At 55.1% G+C, this 15849-nt stretch overlaps 1 protein-coding gene across 1 annotated transcript in view; it reads left to right on the plus strand.

Moving 5' to 3' along the window:
- The first annotated feature begins 3223 nt into the window (after positions 1–3223).
- Positions 3224–15849, plus strand: part of FBN3 (fibrillin 3) — a 73162-nt gene continuing 60536 nt past the window's right edge. The window contains exons 1-12 of the mRNA XM_040241621.1: positions 3224–3282; positions 6034–6185; positions 6305–6683; positions 7491–7546; positions 7824–8037; positions 8165–8247; positions 8725–8823; positions 9007–9102; positions 9348–9443; positions 11205–11402; positions 11514–11639; positions 11785–11910. Of these exons, the coding sequence (XP_040097555.1) occupies positions 3224–3282; positions 6034–6185; positions 6305–6683; positions 7491–7546; positions 7824–8037; positions 8165–8247; positions 8725–8823; positions 9007–9102; positions 9348–9443; positions 11205–11402; positions 11514–11639; positions 11785–11910 (1684 nt within the window). The remainder of the gene's footprint in view (positions 3283–6033; positions 6186–6304; positions 6684–7490; positions 7547–7823; positions 8038–8164; positions 8248–8724; positions 8824–9006; positions 9103–9347; positions 9444–11204; positions 11403–11513; positions 11640–11784; positions 11911–15849) is intronic.

Genomic DNA, 15849 nt, shown 5'->3' on the forward strand with positions numbered 1-15849 from the left:
ATTTCAGTTCAGTTCAGTTCAGTTCAGTTCAGTCGCTCAGTCGTGTCCAACGCTTTGCGATGAATTGCAGCACACCAGCCCTCCCTGTCCATCACAAACTCCAGGAGTTCACTCAAATTCATATCCATCGAGTCGGTGATGCCATCCAGCCATCTCATCCTCTGTCGTCCCCTTCTCCTCCTGCTCCCAATCCCTCCCAGCATCAGGGTCTTTTCCAATGAGTCAACTCTTCGCATGAGGTGACCAGAGTATTGGAGTTTCAGCTTTAGCATCAGTCCTTCCAATGAACACCCAGGACTGATCTCCTTTACCCATCTGTATAATGGGGACAGAAGAGCCTGCCTCAGGGGTCTATTGTGAAAATGTGTAGAGGGGGCTGTTATTCCTGCAGAACCAGATGGGGAGGCCGTCTGGGTCCAGCTGTTCTCTCCGCCCCTCCTAGCCTGCGCCTGACCTTCTCGGGGCCTTCCCAGGGAACTCCAGAATGCACCACTCCCCCCGCACCCCGCTACCCCGCCCCAACCCTGCCTCATTCCCAGGCATCCAGCCAAATTCCCGGGCCATGTGCTCCATCCTCCCTAAGCCCAGCTGCTTCCTGTACTCAGACAAAGAGAGCTCTGTCCCCAGACTACCAGGCCACCCCCCACGGCACAGACTGCAGCCCCCCCGCCCCGCCATGTGTCTGTCCCCAGCCCTGGCCCTGTGCTCCTGGGCACACGCTGCCAGCCCTGTGTCCCTCCTTCCTTTAGACTCACGTTACTGGCATCTGCGAGTCTTCTAGGCCTGGACATATACAGCTGAGTTCTGTCTGCAAGAGGGCAGTCCAGGACAGTACCAAAAGTCATGGGGTTGGGGAGGGGGCGATGTGGGGAGAAAGAATAGAGCTGGAATGACTCAGACATTGCACAGTGACCCTCCAGGATGACAACAGTGCGGGGCGCTCAGTGGAGCATGAATGCTGTGGCCATGTGACAGGGACAGGGGACAACGAACAGGAACAGGGGTGATGCAGACAGTGTGATGGCAACAGGTGCCCCTGAGGAGGCAGTGTGACAGCAACAGGTGCCAGTGTAAGAAGACAACAGCTGAGGGATTGGTGTGATGTTGGTTGGGCGGCCGCTTTCCGGTGATAAGGGACAGCAAGGAGAGCAATGCGCCAGCGGCTGGTGACAAGATAGAGACAGCACAGGACCTTTGCCGGCTCTTTAGTCGGAGGACTAAGATGACCTTTCCCTGGGTCTGGGACATGCCCCCTTCACGAGGAAGATCAAACGACAAAATTTCAAGACACTGGATCTCCATTCTCCCAGGCACCTTGCTGCAAGGTGGGTGCATAAGCACCGGCTGCCACAGTCCTCCAGCCAAGTGATTTTGGCCCCAACTTTGCTGGATGCTGGCATCAAAAGTGGACCCCCCTTGAAGGATGGGGGAAAGGATAATTAGGGAGTTTGAATAGGCATGTGCACACTGCCATATTCAAAATGGATAACCAGGACTTCCCTGGTGGCTAAGACTCTGCTCTCCCAATGCAGCGGGCCAGGTTCAATTCCTGGTCAGGGAACTAGATCCCACATGCTGCAAGAGAGATCAGAGATCCTGTGTGCTGCAACTAAGACCCAATGCAGCCAAATAAATACATATTTTTAAAAAAAATTTTAAAGGAAAAAATAAAATGAATAACCAACAAGGACTTACTGTATAGCACAAGGAACTGGTGGCACTACTGGTAAAGAATCCGCCTGCCAGGAGACATAAGAGATAGGAGTTCGATCTCTGGGTCAGGAAGATCCCCTGGAGCAGGAAATGGCAACCCACTCCAGTATTCTTGCCTGGAGAATCCCTTAGACAGAGGAGTCTGGAGGACTATAGTCCACAGGGTTGCAAAGAGTTGGACACGACTGAACCAACTTAGCATGCATGCACAGGGAACTCTGCTCAATATCATGCGGCAGCCTGGATGGGACAGGAGAATGGATACATGTATATGTGTGGCTGAGTCCCTTTGCTGTCCACCTGAAACTATCAAGACACTGTTCATAGGCTATACTCCAAATAAAGTTAAAAAAAATTTTTTTTAAATTAAGTGGGCTCCCCTGGGTTCTGTTTTGCTGAGGTTGGCTTCAGTTTGGTTTCCAGAGTCCAGGATTGCCAAGCACCATCTGAGCTGGAGCAGAGAAGGAATGGATGTTTCAGCAGGACCAGATCTCTGGGTGGTTTGGGGGTGCCTCTGCTGGCTGCAGGACCCCCAAGCGTGGGTCTCCAGCCTCCCCAGAGATCCTGTACTCCACCAAGCACCCTTTCTGCCAAGACTGATTTCTGTGGCTTGCTCTTTAAGAATCCTGACACTCTGGGTGATGGTGTTTGTGGGTGACAATGTCAAGGCAGTAAGGGAAAGGTGTAATGGTGACAGGGGGCCACACGAATGTCCCAGGCAGGGGAGCAAAGCAGAAAACAGCAAGGTGTCGGCTGGATGGGAGACAAGGAGGTGACGGTAGAGGGGGATGCTGACGGGTCACCGTGTAACAGGAATCTGGCAGTCAGTCGGTGTTGACGGGGAAACCGTGACTTGCTCTGCCCTTACGGCAGTATTGGGGGTGGCATTTGCAAGCTTGGGGGGAAGTAAGAGCGCCCACGTGGCTTCATGATGGTGTAATGTCGTGAGTGACCCCTTCGGTAAGGGGCAGGCGTGCAACAGGCTCAGGCAGTGGAAGGCAAGAGGGCACGCCAGCAGTGAGGAGGATCCAATGGCACCAACACCCCCTGCTGTCGCTGTTACTTCCACATGTCACTAAGACTTCCAACAGCCCCACACCGCCTCTGTCTCGCCACACCTGACGGGTTGCTCCTCCCCTGGTTTCCAGAGAGCAGGTGGGGAGAAGGGTTTTAATTATTTATTTATTTTTGATTGCATTGAGTCTTTGTTGCTACAAGCAGGCTTTCTCTAGTTGCGGCGAGCGGGGGCTATGCTTCAGGTGTGGTGCTCAGGCTTCTTATTGCTGTGACTTTCTCATGTGGGGGAGCTCTAGGCATGTGGGCTTCAGGACTTGTGTTGCACGGCTTAGTTGCTCCGTAGCGTGTGGGATCTTCCTAGACCAGGGGTCGAACCTGTGTCCCCTGCAGTGGCAGGCAGATTCTTATCTACTGTGCTACCAGGGAAGTCCAGGTAGGGAAAATTCTAGAAGGAATGGCTGCCTGATGCACCAGCCTTCCATGGGGCTTAGCCATGGAGGTATTGTTTGTGCCTGTCCCCGATGTGGGACTGTCCCTCCCCACCTTCCACACGTAGGCTGGGCTGTTTCTGGGGCAGCAGGAGCCTAGCCCAGTGCCCGTGTAAGACACATCTGGTGGCTGAAGAACAGACCAGGGTGGACCTTGGCAAAGGAGCCTAAGAAAGGGAGACAAAGGCGTTCCATGAAAGCTGACTCATCCACGGCAGTCCTTGACCCTTCCCACACTGGAATCCCACACCTCTGTCAACTTGATCTTGGGGTTCCTTCCCTAGCCACTCTCCCCACATCCTACCATCCCGCCTGACTCTCCTCACAGGCCCCGGGAACTCTGTTTCCTCAGCCAGGATGCCCTCAATCTTGTCCCCAAAGTTTCCCTCTGCCTCATGCTCCTCCAGCCCAGCCCCGGAGCTCTCACTGTCCCCCAGATCAGTTCTAGTTCTCCCCATGGAGAACCTTCTAGAGTGACTCCTCCTCCTGGGAGCCCATTAGGGCTCACCTCAGGGGGGGGCGTGCCCCCTCTTGCCCATTGTCTGCTGAGCAGGCTCCTGGCCCCTGCTCACCCCTCCAGCTTCCATTTGTTCTCTGTCCCTTTCTCCCTTACCTGAAAGCTCCAGTCTTACTCAGTTCCCATCCCTTCCACATGCTCCTGTCTTTGGCCATTTGCCTGTCCTTCCCTCCACTTTTCACAGGTGTTCCTTTCCACTGAAGACTGATGCTGAAGCTGAAGCTCCAATCCTTTGGCCACCTGATAAGAAGAGCTGACTCATTGGAAAAGATCCTGATGCTGGGAAAGATTGAAGGCAGGAGGAGGAGAGGATGACAGAGGATGAGATGGTTGGATAGCATCACTGACCCAAAGGACATGAATTTGAGCAAACTCCAGGAGATAATGGAGGGCAGTGAGTCAACATTACTTTGCCAACAAAGGTCTGTCTAGTCAAAGTTATGGTTTTTCCAGCAGTCATGTATGGATGTGAGAGTTGGACTATAAAGAAAGCTCTGAGTCCCAAAGAATTGATGCTTTCGAACTGTGGTGTTGGAGGAGACTCTTGAGAGTCCCTTGGATTGCAAGGAGATCCAACCAGTCCATCCTAAAGAAAATCAGCCCTGAATATTCATTGGAAGGACTGATACTGAAGCTGAAACTCCAATATTTTGGCCACCTGATGTGAAGAACTGATTCATTTGAAAAGACCCCAGTGCTGGGAAAGATTGAGGGCAGGAGGAAAAGGGGGCGACAGAAGATGAGATGGCATCACCAACTCAATGGACATGATTTTGAGCAAACTCTGGGAGATGGTGAAGGACAGGGAAGATTGGAATGCTGCAGTCCATGGGGTCACAAAGAGGCAGACATGACTTAGTGACTCAACAACAACAGCAACAATTGAGCCTTCAAGACTCCCATTCCCAGGCAGAATGCTTCTTTCTTTCCTGCCCTCCTAGAGTCCTTCTCTCTGGTCCAAGACTATCATAGAGTTAGGTCTGTGTCTTGGGACCCATATTGGGAGATTATAAGAGTTCTCTCTCTCCTAGAGTTTTTTGGTGACAAAATGAGATTATGTGTGGGACTTCTCTGGTGGTCCAGTGATTAAGAATTTGCCTTTGAATGCAGGGGACTCGGGTTCAATCCCTGGTCAGGGAACTAAGATCCCACATGCTTTGGAGCAACTAAGCCCTCATGGCCAGCAAATAGAGTCTATGCATTGCAAAAGAAGATTCTACATGAGGCAATGAAGATCCTGAGTGCCCCAACTAAGACCTGATGTAGCCAAATAAATAAATAAGATAATGTGTAAGATAAGATAATGAAACTCTTAACATCATGCCTAGCCCATAAGCACCTGCTAAATATTACCTCAAATGGTTATTTGCTATTTATTTTTTACATTCCAGAAGTGCTATGATGGAGGCACGATCAGCATAATCAGCTTCGGGAATTCAATAGGGTAAACGAATTATTTCGGCGTGGGCAGGGGGGTTTTGAACTGGGCTTTGCCAGATGCATAGGAGTTTGCTGAGGGGACTAACAGCCTCAGGTCCAACAGCTTCTGACTAATCTCCACATCAAGGATCGCAGGTGGTGTCTGTTCTCAGAGGTGGGAAAGCAGTGGGGAAAGCTAGAAATTTTTGTTTGGGATCTGAGTTCCAGCTAGGGAGCAGAAATTCTGAAATTCAACTTCTGTGACAGCTGGAGAAGCTGAGGCACAGAAGGGATAGATCTTTGGACTCTTTAAACTCTTCGTTTTGAGAATCAGATTTAAAAAAAAAAAATGCGGACCTCCTTCCCAGAAAACACATCTCTGGGTAGCGTTTTGCCTACATTGTTAGGGGCTTCCGGAACTTAGTCTAATTAAGAATCCAGGCTCCAGGCAGCCAGGTAAGATTCCCTAGTCACCCTTGGAATTCTCTGGGCTCGAGGGAGAAGGCGGCGGCTCGGGGAGAACACAGGAAAGAGCCTCCAGGTGAGTCCTGGGACCTTTCAGGCTGGATCTCTTCCAGGCCACACCAAATCACAGCCCCATCTTAGGGCCACAACCAGCTCAATTTCTACCCCAGAACGCGGTCCCCACAGCCTCCCCGCGCCCCGTCTCAGGCCGCGCCTCGGGTCTGTACTCCCGCCCCATCCCATTTCTTCAGCCCCTCGGAGTTTCACCCAGAGCCCCAAGCCCTCCTCCAGCTCCAGCCCCTCCCCGAGGCCCGGGATCTGAGCCTCTGGCCCCCCGCCCCGGGAGTTTCAGAGGTGCACACGCGCCCTCCCCCAGCTCCTCCCGCCCTCGGACCACCCCCCCCCCAACCCCAGAGTGGCAGCTCTGGGCTGGGAACTCAGCGGGGTCGGCCTCTCGGTTTCCCGATCCCGCCCCGGGCCCCCCGGCGCCGCGCTGAGCGGGCCCTCCGACGCCGAGCCCCGCGCGTCGGCCTGTCGCGCCTGCCTCCACGCGCGCCGGCTGGCAGGTAAGGGACGCGCGGGGCCAGGGGCAGGCAGAGGAACCGGAGAGCAGCGGGTGGGGGGAGGCCGAGGCAGGAGGAGGGGGCCGGGGCGACGGAGGGGGAGGGGATTCCTTTGTTTGCAGCCGGCGGCCCCGGCCCCAGCCCCCTCCCCTCCCCGCGCTCCTCTCGGCGACGGCGTGGGGGCGCGGGGACCCGGAGGCGCCGGAGGGGCTCGGTCCAGGGCGCGAGCGCGGCCAGACCCACACCCGCAGGTGAGGGCGGGGCCGAGCGTGGTGGCGGCTCCCGGGCCTCTGTTCCGGGCCCTGCCCGGTGGAGAACGCGGCCCGCGGGCTCGGCGGGCGCGCGCGCCCTCCCCACTAGCCCCCACGCTTCGTTCGCGGATCCTGGGATTCCTCGCTTTCCGCCCCTCCGGTTACCCCCACCCCTCTGCCGCCTCATGGAGCGCGCGCTGTCCCCGCTCATTCATTCCACAAGCTCCTGGGCGCGGTTCTCAGAAGCAAAGTTGAGGGGTGAAGGAGGGAGCTGGGTCAGGCCACGCCGGAGATGGAGGTCCCTCCGGCCCCGAGGCTGCGTAGAGAAGGCATCCTCTGAGCGCAAAACAGCCTGGACGGCTTGGAAGCCAGAAGAGAGTGCCCTTGACTAGCGGGGCCGACTTTCTCGCTTCCTCGCCAGAGGTGACAAAGGTCTTTTCCTTTTCCGAGGACCTGAAGACCACCTGGTCAAACTCTCATGGCCCAGAGAGAGGCAGCCACCAGCCCAAGGGCACACAGCACACTCCCCATCCGTTCTGCGCCCAGACCCAATTCCTTTCCTCGCTAGTGCAGAAAGCTGGACTTGAAAGGGACCCCGTGACGGCCACTTGGTCTTCCTTCTCTTCCCCAAGGGCCCAGCTCCCATCCTCCTAGCCTTTGTCCAGTCCTCTCCCTGCCGGGAGTGACTGTGTCCCCATCGCCTCCCTCCCATCCTTCCAGGTTCCAGAGAGAACCAGGCACCTCCTGGAGCATAGGGTCCCCTTGATTTTCTTCCCCCCTCTCTCCTCCTCCTGGACTTCAGCTCCCACTCAGCCCCTTATGAATGTGTGTTGACCTCAGTTTGCTCCTCTTTGAAGTGGGCGCAGTAGCTGTCCCTTCCCTGCTGGATGGAGGGCTGTCCTCGCCAGCGGGAAGTTCCAGTCTGTGCCCCAGAGCTTCTGCCATCCTCTCTGGATGCCTGGCCCAGCCTCCTCAACTGCGTGCTTCCTCTGGGGCCTGTACATGCCCTCCTGCACACTGGCGTACATCCACTTCTGTCCTTGTTTCTCCGGCCTAGCGTCCTACAAGCGCTCTCCACTGCCCTGACCTACAAGTGGGAGCTCCAGTACACAGGTATGCACTCCTGAAACACAGCCGCCACCCACCCCTCCTCTCCACTCAGAGGTCCACGGTCTTCACACCCTCCTCACGGCTGACTCCATCACTGAGGCGTCACACCTCCTCCGGGAAGCCTTCCCTGACTGTTCACCCGCTTGTGGGTTGGGGTTGGATGCTTCCCTGGGCCCCCATCAGCACCCAGTTTCTCCATCCCGGCAGCCTTCCCACCGCTCCTGGTTCTCCTGGGTGCCCAAGGGCTTCTTGCTGAGTTGACTCCGCCTCCTCTCCGCAGCCTCCGAGGGACGTATCATGATTCTGGAGGGTCCATGCTTGACAAGGAGAGGAGCCAGCCCTCTCACCGTGGCCCGGGAACCTCTGGCTCGGCTCCTGCTGGCCTGGACAGCCCTGCTGTGCGTGGCAGGTGTCCAGGGCCGTTGGGATGGGGCTGTGCAGCCTGCCAGTCTCGGAAGTGTGCGCAGGCGTGGCAGCCCTGGCTTCTTGCAAGGGTGTGTGGTACCCGGGATGCTGAGAGGCCCCTGGGCCTGGGCTGGGCCATCCTGCTGGGTGTGAGAAGGAGGCCCAGGGGACATCCAGCCAGGTAGGGGCTCACCTGCCTCTCCTGCTCTCCTGAAGGCCCAACGTGTGCGGCTCCCGCTTTCATGCCTACTGCTGTCCTGGCTGGAGGACGCTGCCCGGTGGGAACCAGTGTGTCGTGCGTGAGTGCTGCTGCCTTCTAGGGGGCTGGGGGCTGGGGTGTGTGGAGTTAAGCCATGAAATTGGCCCTTGCCTCTGTCCTCAGGATCCCAAGCCACCCAATCATGTTTCTTTGCCTTACAGCTTCTCTGTGTCTGTCTGCTTGTCAGCCTGTCTGTCTTTCTGTCTTGGTCTTTCTCTAAGTCCCTGTCTCTGTGTCTATCTCTGTCTGTCTTTTTCTCTGTCTCTTTTAGTTTCTCCACCCACATCCCATTCCGTTCACAAGAGACCTTCCCTCTCACCGCCTCCCTACCCCAGCACAACAGCCAGCAAGCACACCAGTACCCTCCAACTTCTGTCCTTACTGCTCAGTGGTTCAGGCCCAAAGAGCACCTCTGCCTCCCCGCGGCTCCAGCAGAGCTTCGGTCCTCCGGGCCCGCAGAGGGTGGGGATGGCAGAAGATTTGAATCCTGGCCTTGACCGCACCTGCTGCTCTCCAGCCATCTGTAGGCACGCCTGTGGCCAGGGCTTCTGTTCCCGACCCAACCTCTGTGCCTGCGCTGATGGGAAGCTGGCTCCCAGCTGTGGGGTGAGCCAAGGTGAGCAGGAAGTGACCCCCCACCCCAGGGGTGGGAAGAGGAGGTGAGCGGTTTCTGGAAGCCTCTGGAAGTTTCCAGGCTGGTTTTGCTGAAGGACCAGAGCCAGGCTGGACACTTCTAGTCCCAGAGCCTTGAGTAGCTATCTCAGGGCTTTCCTGTGTGTGCCCTGCTCCCTGCTCACAGGGTCAGGGTGCAGTGTGAGCTGTATGAATGGGGGCAGCTGTCGAGGGGAGTCTTGTCTGTGCCAGAGGGGCTACACAGGCACCGTGTGTGGGCAACGTAAGTACCCCCCATGCACACCTGGGCTTGGGACCCCACAGGTCAGACCTGTCTCTGCTGTCGTCTGCCCACTGCCCACCAGCCCCTCCTCTGGGACCAGGATTGGAGGGGACACACTCATTGTTACAATCTTATCCCTCGGTCTGGGCTGGGTTGTGGGGATTCCTGTGTGAAAATGCTCACTCGGGCCTCAGCTCCTTCTACTGTTGGGGAACCTCAGGCCACCCCCTTCCCTTCCTCCACAGCTGTCTGTGACCACGGCTGCCACAACGGGGGCCGCTGCATTGGGCCAAACCACTGTGCCTGTGTGTACGGCTTCATGGGGCCTCAGTGTGAGAGAGGTACCAAGCTGAGCATGGGGAAGGGGTCAGCAGGGAAAGGGCACTTCCTGAGATGTGGTTGGACCCCTGGAGGGTCCAGTAGACCTCCTCTCTGCTGTCCTTGCTGCTCAGAAGGGCAGAGAAACTGTCTGCTCCCGGGAAGGAAATCAGGGAGGGCTTCTTGTAGGAAGGGGTAAGTTGGAGTTCATGAGATGGAGAAGCCCCCTTATGCTGCACCCCTACTGTCGAAGTGACTCCACAGGCTGAGGTGGGAGGAGTCACTTGTTGGGAGGCTGTCACCCAGGCAAAGACAGTGGTTGCAGTGAGAAGTTGGATGCAGGGTGGCAAGGGATGGAGATAGTGTTGAACCTCAGGTGTGCTCTGAAAACTGAGGGGCAGGTGGGTGCAGGGAAAAGCAAGACGCTCAGGTTTATTGTTGGCTGAGGAACCTGTGGGTCACCAAGGAGGCAGCTAGATACCCAGGTCTGGGGCTACCACATCTGTGGGGTCTGAAACCCCATGGATATTTGAGGTTCTTGGGGAAGAAAAGGGGGGTGATTTAAGGGTCCGCCAAAGAAATGGAGCCCATCCACCAGCAACAGGGAAGGAGAAGGTGAAAAGGAGTGCATGACGATGGGGATACCCAGGCCGGTGAACTACCAGAGTGCCTTGCTTGGCCAAGGAGCCCAGAAAGGCAAAGACGGGAAGGGCCCTGGGACTGACCCCAGTGCGGGGGCTGCTGAGGCCCATCTGTGACTGGAGCCTATACTGGGGCGGGTATAGCCACAAATCAGAAGCTGGAGGGGCTATGGGTTGCCTGGGTTCCAGGGTGGGCTTTGGGAAACTGGATTTGGCAAGAAAACAGAGTTGGAATTTGGGCTGACAGAGGGGGAACGGTCGGGGTGGCTGAGGGAAAGTGAAGGTTAGTGGGGAGGGTGAGGGAGGAGGGGCCTGGTGTGGGGGCTGGGAGGTGGGGGTCCCAAAGAGAGGCAGGGCTGGGTGCTAGGCAAGAATGAGTAGGTATTCCAGGGTCCTGGGAGGTTGAGGTGAGAGTCTGGAAACCCTGTTTTGCTTAGGGAAGTCAGGACTGTGTCAGAGCTCCTCTCCATACGGGCCTGGGGGCTGGCTTTGGCTTCTCCTTCTGGGAGGGGCTTCCCTTGGTCCAATGCCAGCCCCTTGATTGGAGCCATCTGGAGCATGGAGCCAGGAAGTCACATCTGGGTCCGTGCCCGGTGGTGGGGGGACTGATGAGACCACCTTCAGCTGGGCGGGGGTTCAGCAATGAAGAATTGTAGGTTCAGAGCATTTGGTGGATGCTGGGTCCCTCCCAGAGTCTGGGAGATTTGGCAGAGCCAGAGGTTGCTCAGGGATGGGACCAGCTCTCTAGCAGGGCGTCCATGGGTCCCTGCCCAAGCCTGCAAGGAGGGTGGGCCTGGGGGAGGGGAGAGGGTCTCCACACATGCTCTGAGCTCTGTAGGATTGGAGGTCCTGGCTTCTGTTGGAGGTTGGCTGCACATTGCTTTGGAGAGAAAGGGTTTTGAAAGATGAATAGGAGTTCATCAGGTAAGGGAAGGGAACAATATGGGTAGAGGCTCGGGGTCAGGAAAAAAAAAAAACAAAAAACCTGGTGTGTTGGCATAGGGAGGCTGGGAAGGTGGCCACAACAGAAGTCCAGGCCAGAGAGGTGGAGGCCTGTGCTGGGCCTGCTGGGATGGAAATGCAGAAGGCGATGGGGGAGGTGGGGCAGGTCGAGGCCAGCTGCCACATCCCTCTGCCCTGCAGACTACCGGACAGGGCCCTGCTTTGGTCGAGTGGGCCCTGAGGGGTGCCAGCACCAGCTGACAGGCCTCATCTGCACCAAGGCACTCTGCTGTGCCACTGTGGGCCGGGCCTGGGGCTTCCCATGTGAGTTCTGCCCAGCTCAGCCACACCCCTGCCGCCGGGGCTTCATCCCCAATATTAACACGGGGGCCTGCCAAGGTAAGTAGAGGGGGCCAGTGCATGAAGACCAAGGTCCTGGGAACCAGGGCTGAGTGGGAACCCTTGGCAGCTTTGGTTTCCTCCTCTGACGGGCCTCTCATCCCCTTGCAGATGTGGATGAGTGCCAGGCTGTGCCAGGCCTGTGCCAGGGGGGCAGCTGTGTCAACATGGTGGGTTCCTTTGAGTGCCGCTGCCCCACTGGACACCAGCTCAGTGAGAACAGTGCCAAGTGTGAAGGTGGGTGATGGGGAGAGCTTCAAGTTGGGACCTCCTCTCTGCTCTGCTCTGAGTGGCTCAGTCTCCCCCTAAAGGGAGGAGGAGGAGGTGGGATAGGGCTGGTGGGGGACCCTGCCTGGCTCTGACCCGGCACTGATCTGTACAGATGTGAATGAATGTCTCAGTGTGCCAGGCCTCTGCTCCGGGGGCGACTGCACCAACACAGTCGGGAGCTACGTGTGCACCTGTCCCCGTGGTTATGCCAGCAGCCTGGATGGCACTCGCTGCCTAGGTGAGCCAGGGCTCGGGGTGGGCTAGGGGGCTGAATGGGCAGATGCCAGCTAGTAGACAGACCCCTTGCTCATCTGTCTCTGCAACCTTCTGGCCCTAGGGCTTCTCTAGCCCTTTAATTTCTATGTCCTTCTGTGTTTTTGGACCCTGGTTTCCATCCCCTCAGAAATTCTGACTCCTTACACTTTGGTCCTTATGCTCTCTTGACCCCAGCTGCAAGCCCCTCTAGCCCCCATCTCTAATGCCTTTAGCTCTCTGGTCTCTTATGCTGGTCTCCTGGCTTCAGTGCGTTCCGCCTTCCCCGCGCCCCTCTACCCCTTGGACTCTATGTCCTTCTGGCTTACTGGCTGGTGGTCATTCTTGCCTTCCTGGCCTCGGCTTCTATGCCCCTCTAGCCCTCATCTCTATGCCCCTCTGCCCCTCTAGCACCCATCTCTATGCCCCTCTGGTTCTCTGTCCTCCATCCTCCATCTGTGTATCCTTCTGCCCAGTGGCTTCACTGGCCCCAGTCTCTGTATCCTTCTTTCCTCTCCTGAAGACTTTTAAAGAAGTATCCATCTTCCCCCACACCCTGTCTTTGAGATAACTGAGGCCCTGAGAGGGGAGGTTTGCTTAAGCCAAATTTACATGTAGAAGAGATACTTACCCACACCCAGCTCCCGGACCCTTCATCCTGCAGCCACCAAGGTAGAGGCCTCTGGTCTGTGCCTCTCCCTAGATACCCTCCCTCCTGAAATCCCCCACACCCCACCTGGCTGGGGTAGGGGGATCCTTGGGCTCTCTCTCCCCGTCCTGCTGTCTTGATGAGCTGCTTGTTAGACTTTAGAGGCGGCTGACAGGGCTGGCCAGAAACACTTGTGATGCGGTATGGGCAGAGCCTGGGTTTAGTGAGGCAAGGTGGGCTTGGCAAGTCTCCAGCGCCACCTGGGCCCCTCAGGCTGGATCTCTACCAGGCAGGACCAAGAATGTTGTGTTTGGTGTTCTGCCAGTGTGCCGTGGCCAGTGCCAGACTTATTTATTCCTCCACCTCTCGGGGGCCATCTTGGCTGGCATGGTGACTAGCTCTGGGCACGTCCCCTGGACTGTGGGGGCCTTTCCCAGCTACTGAATAGCAGAGCCTAGATTTGAATCAAGGTCAAGTGTCCACTGAAAATGGCTTTGCAATTCAGTCCTGTGTTCCAGGTGACCTAGGGCAAGTTCCTTAACCTCTCTGCTTAGCCTCAGCTGTCTTATGTGTGAATTACTGGCAGTACTTACCCATTTTACCGTTCACTAACTCAGTCATGTCTGACTCTCTGCAGCCCCACGGACCACAGCATACCAGGCTTCCCTGTCCTTCAGTATCTCCTGGAGTTTGCTTAGACTCATGTCCATTGAGTTAGTGATGCCATCCAACCATCTCATCCCCTGTCAACCCCTTCTCCTCCTGCCCTCAATCTTTCCCAGCATCAGGGTCTTTTCCAGTGAGTCAGCTCTTTGCCTCAGGTGGCCAAAGTATTGGAGCTTTGTCCTTCCAATAAATATTGGAAGGACAAAGAATATATAATAAATATCAGCATCAGTCCTTCCAATGAATATTCAGGGATGATTTCCTTTAGGATTGACTGGTTTGATCTCCTTGCAGTCCAAGACTCTCAAGAATCTTCTCCAACAGCACAGCTCAAAAGCATATGGAGAGGGTTACATATTTATGGAGTGATTCACCCAGGGGTGGAAGTAGGGGGTACTAAGTACACATTCAGAAACACAGAGGAGCAGAGAAGTTGGGTTTGTGACCACTTAGCAGAGCCTGATCACAGTAGGTGCTTAATAGTTGCATTTTGTCTTATCCTCCCTACTAGACAGGGAGCTGCTTGGTCAGATCCCCTGGGGTTCAGGAACCTGGCTTCCCATCCCTCTTCACTCTCCAGGAGCTGTGTGACCTTGAACAAGTCTGATGACCTCTTCTTGCCTGGGCAGGCACAGCCGCGTTAGAGTGCCAGGGATGATGTGGAATTGCAGAGCCCTGACTCCTACTCATGCACCTGGGGAACCTTCCCACCCCTGCTGCCAGGTGCATGGGGGTGTGTCTGGGGAGGTAGAAATGCTAGCTGTTTTCTCATCCTTGGGCAGCTCAGGGGTGGCTACAAGGGCCCTCTATGCTGGTTGGAGGGGTTTTTCCACTGTGGGCCACTGGCTAACATTTGTGGGTTTTCAAATCTTAAAATATGCTCTTTTAGAGTCAGAACCCGAGAAATCTGACCACGAACAAAGCCATCAAGACATCATAGTGGAAGTGTGTCCGTGGTTTTCGTAGCTGGGGAACTTCTGCCTCGTTCTCCCAAGGGGCTGCAGCTATCAGTCTGCCAGTCTGCTCCCCCGTTGTTCAGTTACTCAGTTGTGTCTGGTTCTTTGAGACCTGCTCGGCTGCAGCATGCCAGGCTTCCCTGTCCTTCACTCTCTCCCAGAGTTTGCTCAGACTCATGTCCATTGAGTCGGTGATGCCATCCAATCATCTTATCCTCTGTTGCTCCCTTCCGCTCCTGCTCTCAGTCTTTCCTAGCATCAGGGTCTTTTCCAACTGAGTCAGTTCTTCTCATCAGGTGGCCAAAGTGTTGGAACTTCAGCTTCAGCATCAGTCCTTTCAATGAATATTCAGGGCTGATTTCCTTTATGATGGACTGGTTTGATCTCCTTGCAGTCCAAGGGACCCTCAAGAGTCTTCTCCAACACCACAGTTCAAAAACATCAATTCTTTGGCATTCAGCCTTCTTTGTGGTCCAGCTCTCACATCTATATATGACTACTGGAAAAACCATAGCCTTGACTAGATGGACCTTTGTTGGCAAAGTAATGTCTCTGCTTTTTAATATGCTATCTAGGTTGGTCATAACTTTTCTTCCAAGGAGCAAACATCTTTTAATTTCATGGCTGCAGTCACCATCTGCAGTGATTTTGGAGCCCAAGAAGATAAATTCTCTCACTGTTTCCATTGTTTCCCCATCTATTTGCCATAAGTGATGGGACCAGATGCCATGATCTTAGTTTTACTGAATGTTGAGTTTTAAGCCAGCTTTTTCACTCTCCTCTTTCACTTTCGCCAATAGGCTCTTTAGTTCCTCTTCACTTTCTGACATAAGGGTGGTGTCATCTGCATATCTGAGTTTATTGATATTTCTCCTGGCAAACTTGATTACAGCTTGTGCTTCATCCAGCCCTGCATTTCACATTATGTACTCTGCATATAATTTAAATAAACAGTGACAAATACAGCCTTGACATACTCCTTTCCCAGTTTGGAACCAGTCCGTTGTTCCATGTCCGGTTCTAACTGTTGCTATTTGACTTGCATACAGGTTTCTCTGGAGGCAGGTCAGGTGGTCTGATATTCCCATCTCTTGAAGAATTTTCCACAGTTTGTTGTGATCCACACAAAGGCTTTGGCGTAGTCAATGAAGCAGAAGTAGATGTTTTTCTGGAACTCTCTTGCCTTTTCTATGATCCAGCGCTATCTAGGTTCATCATAGCTTTTTCTCCCCTGGTCCCTCTTCAAATTAAAAGCCTCTTGGGTTTCTGCAGAATGCCCAGGGCTGGCAGGTGAGGCCACCCAGCTACAGATCCTAGCATCTCTGAGCATCCAGCTTGACTTCCCATTGAGGCAACCCCCTGATCCTGGGGTCTTCCTCAGTGTGGTTGAATATCCCAGGGAGCTTACTAACAATGCCAGCATTTGGCATGGGACACTACTGCTTGGCATGAGCCCAAACCTCCTTCTCTGGGGTAATTTGGAAATCTTGGTTTATTACCTCTTGGTTTAAACTTGGTTTAATCCTCTCAGTGAGGATCAGCCACATGCCAGATAGAGTGCACTCTGCAACATTCTTCTGATATGTGTGCCCTGGATGGTCCGTGGATGGTGAAACTGAGGCGCAGAGAGGCGAGGAGGTCTGTCCTGCAGATG

This window comes from Oryx dammah, unplaced genomic scaffold (genome assembly GCF_014754425.2).
Source record: "Oryx dammah isolate SB20612 unplaced genomic scaffold, SCBI_Odam_1.1 HiC_scaffold_5, whole genome shotgun sequence".
In the NCBI taxonomy this organism is placed as follows: domain Eukaryota; kingdom Metazoa; phylum Chordata; class Mammalia; order Artiodactyla; family Bovidae; genus Oryx; species Oryx dammah.